At 48.2% G+C, this 8,957-nt stretch overlaps 1 protein-coding gene across 1 annotated transcript; it reads left to right on the top strand.

Moving 5' to 3' along the window:
• The first annotated feature begins 1,148 nt into the window (after window positions 1–1,148).
• Window positions 1,149–2,685, top strand: LOC136522961 (hydroxycinnamoyltransferase 4-like). The gene has a single exon (XM_066516754.1). The coding sequence runs from the start codon at window positions 1,251–1,253 to the stop codon at window positions 2,547–2,549; it is 1,299 nt and encodes a 432-aa protein (XP_066372851.1). The 5' UTR covers window positions 1,149–1,250; the 3' UTR covers window positions 2,550–2,685.
• Window positions 2,686–8,957: the final 6,272 nt, after the last annotated feature.

The following is an 8,957-nucleotide window of genomic DNA, read 5'->3' as shown; positions in this document are numbered from 1 at the left end:
CTCCTCCCTTCCATATGCATGTCGGGGCAATCCGCCGCCCATCTGGCCCATGCCTGTAGCCCCACCAAGATTTGAACTCTAGTAAGGCCTCGTTCGGTTAGAGCAAAATGAGGCTAGGATAGTTAGGGCTTATATAAATTAGCTAACAGTTCTGGCAGGAATCCTTCCATGCAGTCATTCCCGGCGAAACGAACGGCCCCTAAGTAATAAGTGAAGTCTCAAATATCTATACTAGTTGGCAACATTATTTTTCCCAAATTAGAAAAAAATCACATAACATCAAAAAATCATAGAAAACGACTAAACGAGCCATGAGGCAGAACAAAACCTTGTCAAGAGACGAACCTCAATCGCCAAATATATAATCTAGTTCAGACACTAATCTATGTGTAACCTTAGATATGAATGCAACACGATACAAAGGTCATCTCAGTTTCTTATGGAAACTTTGGGCTCGTTTGGTTCGCGCCTTGCTAGTCCAGGCATCCAAAATCAGACGCATGGGCCAGGTAGCTCCGGGGCTCCGGGGAGGAAGCCAAACAGGCCCTTGTATCTTCTCGTCCCGTGTACAACAATCTACACACAACTGAATACGATCCACGAAAAAGAATCAATATTTTACTGCATGTTAATGAAGATTTTAACGTCCACAAGTACAACTCAATGCACTGTCAAGACATATCTTATATGAAGATCTTAATAAAACTAATATGATTTTGTGCATTTTTCTATGAACTCAATCAAGGTTAGAGATGTGTGAACTATAACTTTGAACGGAGGGGAAGTATATGTCTTTTTGGTTGGCGTGCATCACAATTCACAGTATTTCATCATCCCCACACCCTAGACAAGAAAATATGTGCCATGCATACATACCACTTTCAGGTCTTGGTTCTCCACTCGCTTTGGAGCATGCATGCAGATGCAGTCAACCGAGTCAAGAATTTCATACTGCTACACATGCGAAATTGGCGCGCACTTCTACAATACCCAGCCGCCCAACCACCAACCCAAGTATCCAGTCTCCAACCTCCCCCGACCCCCGCGGCCGTGGACGGCTTCTTCAGCCCTTCCTATATAAACCTCGCAGGAGCCACCATCCCAACCCCACATCACAGCAGAGCAGCGGAACAAGAGAGAAAGGCAGACGCGCCAGGAAGCTAAGCACTCACGCACCGCAGCAACAGCTAGGGCAAACAATACAATCCACCGTCGTCGTCAGGCAAGAGCCGCGGGGTATTAGCCGAGCGATGGCAATGGTGGAGCTGCCGACGACGGAGCTGGTTGTCCCGGCCGAGGCGACGCCGGCGGGCGCCGTCTGGCTGTCCAACCTCGACCTGGCGGCGCGCCGCGGGTACACGCCCACGGTCTACTTCTACCGAACGAACAACAAGCCGGAGTTCTTCGAGGCCGACGCTGTCAAGGACAGCCTCGCCCGGGCGCTGGTGGCGTTCTACCCGCTGGCCGGCCGCCTCGGGCTCGACGCCGCCACCGGGCGTGTCCAGATCGACTGCACGGGCGAGGGCGCGGTGTTCGTGACGGCGCGGTCGGAGTACACGCTGGACGATCTGCTGAACGAGTTCGTGCCGTGCGACGAGATGCGGGACCTGCTGGTACCCGCCACGCCCGCGCCGAACCCGCCGTGCCCGCTGCTGTTCGCGCAGGTCACCCGCCTGCGCTGCGGCGGCGTCGTGCTCGGCCTCGCCCTGCACCACTCGGTCGTGGACGCCAGGAGCGCCGCGCACTTCGTGGAGACGTGGGCGAGCATCGCCCGCGGCGGTGGCGGCGACGCGCCCCTGCCGCCCTGCTTCGACCACAGGCTGCTGAGCTCGCGTCCCCCGGCGACGCGCGCGGTGTTGTACGACCACCCGGAGTACAAGCCCGAGCCGGCCCCGGAGCACGCGGTGGCCGCGGGTTCCGCCTACGCGAGCGCCATGATCACGCTGAGCAAGTCGCAGGTAACGGCGCTCAAGGCGCGGTGCGCAGGCGCCTCCACGTTCCGTGCCGTGGTGGCGCTGGTGTGGCAGTGCGCGTGCCGCGCGCGGTCGCTCCCGGCCGACGCCGAGACGCGGCTCTTCTCCATGGTGGACATGCGCGCGCGCCTGGCGCCGCCGCTGCCGCCGGGCTACTTCGGCAACGCGGTGATCCGGACGTCGGCGCTGGCCACGGTCGGGGAGGTGGTGGGGAACCCCGTGGGGTACGCGGCGCGGCGCGCCCTGGCGGCGACGAGCCAGGGCGACGACTACGCACGGTCGCTGGTGGACTACCTGGAGGGCGTGGACGCCATGAACCTGCCCCGGAGCGGCATCTCGCGCGCGCACCTCCGCGCCATCAGCTGGATGGGGATGTCGCTGCACGACTCCGACTTCGGGTGGGGCGCGCCCGTGTTCATGGGCCCCGCCCTCATGTACTACAGCGGGTTCGTGTACGTGATGCAGGCGCCCGGGAAGGAGGGCGCCGTCGCGCTCGCGCTGTCGCTGGAGCCCGAGAGCATGCCCGAGTTCAGGAAGGTGTTCGCGGAGGAGGTGGCGAGGCTCCAGACGATATGATGATGATGAAGATGTACGTAACCGTGCTTGAGTCGTACTACGTCCTGAGGGGTTGGTGGGACGGTAAAATTGGCCTGGGAGGCTGGTAACTGAGGGCCTGTTTAGATAGCGAAAAATTTTGCAAAATGACACGGTAGCGTTTGTCGTTATTATTTGATAATTAGTGTCCAATCATAGTCTAATTAGACTTAAAAGATTCGTCTCGTGAATTTCGTCTAAACTATGTAATTAGTTTTATTTTTTATTTATATTTAATACTTCATGCATGCATTCAAAGATTCGATGCGACGTAAAATCTTGAAAAATTTGGCATTTTGGAAGGAAACTAAACTGGACCTTAAATCCATGTGTGGCGGGTTTACTGGGCAGCCACACCGTGCCGCGTGCAGAATCGCCGCGTGCAGAGTCTTGTACCCATTTTTTTTCCATATATGTGTAGTTGTGTACAGTACACACCTGCCTGACCAGCAGACACCTACCGTACCACCGTTGTCTCTTACCTCAGGTGACCTGGAGTCTGTTGATCGAGATCTATTGGTTGCATATATCACTACTACATAAACTGAGCCGCTCTAGATAATTTGTAGGAGTGGTTTGGTCATCTGCCCCTATCAAAACGTGGCTACAAATCATGTATTTATAGGAGCGGTTTCTAGACCGTCCATATAAATCAATTTGTAGAGACGGCTGGTGTTATCCCCCGTACAACCAAATTTGGAAAGCACATGTAGAAAACAAATGCAAAGCTTTTTGTTAGATATTGGTTCAAGAAAAAAAAAACTAACGACAGATAATTTACAAAAAAGATGATGGCCTTACCAGGAACACTGCGTCTTGTGCGATGGACCTTTGGAACTGGCTTGCACCTGTCCCTCTTATGCCCATTCGCCAAGGCAGTGTGGAACCAAGTTCTGACATGGGAGCATTTCGACACACAACTCACCCAATCCATACCAAACCCTCTGCACATGGATGACTGGTGGGACAAAGCCGAGCAAAAGGTGCCCAAATCCGATAAAAGGCACTTCAACGGAATATTGATCTACACCATATGGAACATTTGAAAAGAAAGGATCAGACGAGTTTTTAACAATACTTCAGAGTCACCAATGCAGTTAGCCTTGAGCTAGAGAGAGGATATCGTGCAAAGAGAGTCAATGTAGAGAGGGGGTAAAGCCCACTTAGTGAGTTTCGCGACTTTTCTTCTTGCCGCTTTTGGTCTACCCAGGAGGGTTGTTACTCTTATACATAAAACTTTCTTTCCTTCTCTTAACTGAAGGACAGAGCTCCTACCGTTACACTTTCAGAAAAAACTATTTTTGAAACACAATGATTTCATTGAAATTGTACATTTTTTGCAGAAATTAATTCATTCTTAGAAAAAACAAAAAAAAAGAATTTCTGCATTTCAAAGGAGGTACATATAAAATTATTTATATTTATAATATCAAATAAGTATAGTTAGAATCATCATAGAATATAATTATACTTATCTGATATCATAATATCACTCTCTTTTTTATAAACATGATGACCAAACTATATGTGATCTGACTAAAGACGGAACTAAAGTTGCATTTTTTCAGGATGGAAACAATAAGTGATGAATGTGCTCACGGGTAGGATTAAAATGTGTCCATTTTTTTTATTTTCAACACATTTTTTAACTAATTTTAAAATTAACACTGTTTAATTTTTTTTTCAAATCTAACACTTTTGGCTACGCCTATTCGCACGGCGCGGCGAATTAACGCTGTCGCGCCATGCATGGGGGCGCGGCTAGGCTGCCCACGTGGCAGCGACCAGGCTGCTGACCGGTGATGTGGCCGGCTCTGCCGCGCCACCGATCAGGGTGCGGCGGTGACGCGCCACGCATCATGACGAGGCAGTGACGCGCCACCGTCCAGGGCGCAGTAGAGCCTAATATAGGCCCGCGGCCCAGTCCCGCCGCACCACGCCACCGCCCTGCCCGTCGCGCCCGTAGCGCCTGCCCGCCTGCTCGCCTGCCGGCCACGCCACGCACGTCGTGCCCGCACATGCCACGCTCGCACGCGCCGGCCGCGCCAGGAACGCGGCGCGCCACGGCCATCGGCCACCCACTGCGCCCCCGCCCACGCACGCTGGTGCGCCACCATCCTCAATGTCGCACCCTGATCGATGAACGTACCTTTCATACCTTAGTTGCTCAAGCTCAGTCGCTGTGTAAGGTGTTGGTGGAACATACTGTTGCGCTTCGCTAATTCTGCCCCATGAATCACATGGGGTATCATCTGCTAGCAAATCTGTGACTAGTCTACCCTAAACCTGGATAGCATGCAAAACCTCAATTGGTACTGGTAATGGCATACCATGAATAGGTACTGGCATGGCATCAACCGGTGTGGGCATAGTATGCCTATCTCCCTGGTCATCATCTGAATCGTCCGAATCACTGCTAACTACATCACCGATCCTGTCCTCCTCCTGCTCCTCCTCTTCCCGTTCGAACTCGTTCACATCGAATTCATTGCTTATATAGCCTACTTGACTTGAATGAAACTGCTCCTGCGTCAACTGATCATCCAAATCCATGTTACCCTAAGCTGCTTCCCCTTCGACCCCCAATTCTTGCTCATTGCCTCCAACACCGTCAATGGACGGCCCGTCCAGGACACCCTGCATCCTGTACCCATTCTCCACCACCACCTCAGCCATGGGCACATTGGAACCTTGGAGCACCCTAGTGTAGCGGGACCAGTGAGCAGGGTCGTGCAAGGGCATTAGGACATAGTGTGCCCTAGTCTTCCCAGTATCAAACCTCCCCTTCAGTGTGAAATCACCGCCAAACTTTATATTCAAACGGACACAGAGGTCATTGAAATTAGGAGGTTCATCAAACCATTTCAATTCTTCTTCCATATCCTCAAACATACCATCTTCTCTCCTAACACTTCCTCCCTAAAAAACTCTAACACAACTGAAAGCATCTAGGCCCCTAGTTGGGTTTCAGTGATTAATGACAATACGAGATTACTGTGACTAACGTGTGTTTTGCATATGCAATTAAGTTAGGTCATGGTAATGGCAATTGATTGGGCAATCATGGTTGTCATGCCCCTACGATGGAAATCATTTTGGTTTTCAAAGGATGGATGACAAGGTTAAGGATGGACTAGTTCTAAGTGTCGTTTAGTGTTGAAGAGACACTTAGAGTAGTTTAGGACTTTGTTCTTTCTATGGCTGTACTATTAAGGGGGGTATGGACTAGTAGCTTGACCTAGGTAAGTCTAGTGGGTTAGGTGTGGTGCACACTTGTCAAATCTAGCACTAGGTAGCTCCGAAGTAGCCCTTACATCAATTGGAGAAAACTTCATTCACATATGATTTTGAGTTGGAAGTGAATGGAGGGTCAAATGTTGACCAGACGCTGGTCCCGGTGTGACCGAACGTTGGCAGTAGAGTCCAGTTAGTTTATTTGATCAAGCAGAAGACGTCTAGATGTGACCGGACACTGAGTGCCAGAGTTCGGTCAACTCCAGTAAGGTTTTAGAGAGGGAGAATCCTGATCAGACGCGTCCGGTCAGTGCTGACCGGACGCTGGTTAGGTTCCGATTACTGACCGGATGCTGAACAGCAAAGTGACCGGACTCTAGACGCCAACATCCAGTCAACATCAGTAAGGTTCCAGAGAGCAGTTTTTGTGACCGGACGTGTCCGATCAGTGCTGACCGAACGCTTGTTAGAGTCCGATCACAACTTAACGGCTCTATGACGGGAAGAACTGACCGGAGCGTTCGGTCACCTTGATCGGAGCGTCTGGTCACCCCGTAGAGTGGTGTTTTCACCTCCTAACGGTTCGTTTTGAATAAGGGAGTATAAATACATCCTCTATTCATCCAAGGGAGGTCTCTTGCCCATTTGATCAGCTAAGAAACACCCTTGAGAGTGCTTTGGAGAGCAAGAGCCTAGTGAGGTGATTGAGATTTGAGAATCCAAGATTAAGGCCTCATTAGTGCAAGGAGAGTAGCAAGTGTGCATCCACCCTTCTTATTAGGCTTGTTGTGATCAAGTGAGAGTTCGTGCTTGTTACTCTTGGTGATCGCCATCACCTAGACGGCTTGGTGGTGATTGGGAGTTTGGTGATCATCCGACGGAGCTTGTGGATGACCCAACTCAAGTTGTGAGAGGTTGTGGGTAATTTACCGTGATGGAGTGTCGAAGAATCAACCTGTAGAGACCACTTGATCCTTGCGCAGATCAAGGAGGAGGTACACCATTGTGCGGGTGCTCCAACGAGGACTAGTGGGGAGTGGCGACTCTTCGATACCTCGACAAAACATCGCCACGTTCCTTCTCCTCTCTTTACTTTAAGCATTTACATTTGAGTAATTCAATTCTTATCTTTACATTCCTAGAATTGCCATGCTAGAGTAGGATTGAAACTTAGGTTGCAAAAAATTTGTGCGGTAGAACATTAGAAACACATTCTAGGCACAAGGGGTGAAGTGGGCTAAGTGTAGGGTTTAATTGTTGCAAAGAATTTTAGAATTAGCCCAATTTACCCCCGCTCTTGGGCATCTTGATCCTGTCAATTGGTATCGGAGCCTCGTGCTCACGTATTTAGGCTTAACCGCCTAGAGAAAGATGTCTCACGAGGATGGATCTCCTCCTATCTTTGAGGGAGACGATTTTTCTTATTGGAAAATTCGCATGGAGACTTACTTAGAAGCTCTAGATGTTGGAATTCTTAGAGCCGCCTCTCAAGGCTTCCCAAAACCTAGGGATCTCACACATCTTTAAGGCGATGAAGTGAATTACAAAAAATGGAATGCAAAGGCTAGAAACACCATCTTTAGAGGCCTTTGCAAAGATGTGTTTAACCGTGAGGAATCACAAGGACGCCCATGCACTATGGTCGAACATTTGTGCGCTCTATGAGGGAACTAAGAGTGAGCATGAGGAACGCTATCATCTTGTCATGAAAAAGCTTAATTCTTTCGAGATGCTTCCTAAAGAAAGTGCAAATGAAATGTACTCATGCTTAAATGTTCTTGTAGAGGAAGTCAATGGGCTTGGACTTACACAAATACAACAATCCGATGTTGTAAGAAAGATCTTAAGTGTCCTCCCTATTGACAAATATGGATACATTGTGATCGTGCTTCATCAAGGTGATCTTTCCACCGCTACACCAACTCAAATCTTGGGAAAGATCAACACTCATGAGATGTATATGCACATCACACCTCAAGATGGCTCTTCCTCTAACAAGAAGAAAGACAAAGACTTGGCATTCAAGGCTAGCTAAGAGAAGGGCAAAGCAAGAATTGAGTATGAGAGCTCAAGTGATGATGAAATTAATGATGCAAGTCTTGCTCTCATGGTGAGAAGAACCGCCAAGATGCTAAAGAAGCTCAACAAGAATGGTGTCAAGTTTGATGATAAGAAAAAGAAGTTCTTCACTAGCAATAGAAGGAAGCCAATCTGAGAGATGGATTGCTATAATTGTGGAGAACTTGGTCATCTAACTCATCAATGCCCCAAGGCCAAGAAAGACAAATACAAGAAGTACAAGGGCAAGAAAGATGACTCAAGTGATGAAGATAATGAGGAGAAGAAGAAAAACAAGCCATACAAGAAGAAGGATGGCAAGAAGAAGGATTTCCACAAGAAGAAGAAGAAGAATGGCAAGGCATACATTATCGGTGATTGGATCACAGATATTGATTCATCAAGTTGCTCATCCGATGATGATAGTGAAAATGAGAAAGTGGCCGCTATTGTGATTGATTCCTCATCATCTTCAATGACACCACCTCCATCATCCTCTACACACCTATATCTTATGGCCAAGGGTGAATGAAAGGTATCAAATGATGATGAAAGTAGTGGTGATGAACATGCCTGCAATGATGATAGTGATAGTGATGATGATGAATTTGAATCACCTTCATATGATAATCGTGTTAAATTGCTAAATCAATACACTAAGATCATTAGAAAGTCAAGAGCTAAGAATGAAAAGCTAGAACTTAAGAATAATTCTCTTTTAGCTAAATGTGACATAGCGGAAAAGATTAGTATTGAGCTTAGAGAAGCAAATGATGCTATGTCATCCAAACTTAAGGAGCTCAAATCTTCTAAGAAAGAGCTTAAAGATAAACATGATAAACTTGAGAGGATACATAATGAGCTCATCACTAGCTACAAAATGCTAAAAGAAGAATAGACAAATCTCAAGATCAATCATGATAATCTTGTTATCTCTCATGAGTTTTTATTCAATGAGCCACATGATGCTACTAACCATGTTGTTAAGATTGATATAGCTACATCATGTGATGATTTGATTATTGAGAGCATTGAGCAAGGTTCTAGTAGCAAAGGCAAGCAAGTGGTTGAGTCCAATAACTATGATGAGTATGTCAA

The sequence above is a fragment of the Miscanthus floridulus genome, chromosome 18, assembly GCF_019320115.1.
Source record: "Miscanthus floridulus cultivar M001 chromosome 18, ASM1932011v1, whole genome shotgun sequence".
NCBI classification, from domain to species: Eukaryota; Viridiplantae; Streptophyta; class Magnoliopsida; order Poales; family Poaceae; genus Miscanthus; species Miscanthus floridulus.
The sequence above is the reverse complement of the archived record's forward strand: the minus strand, read 5'-3'. Positions and strand labels throughout refer to the sequence as shown.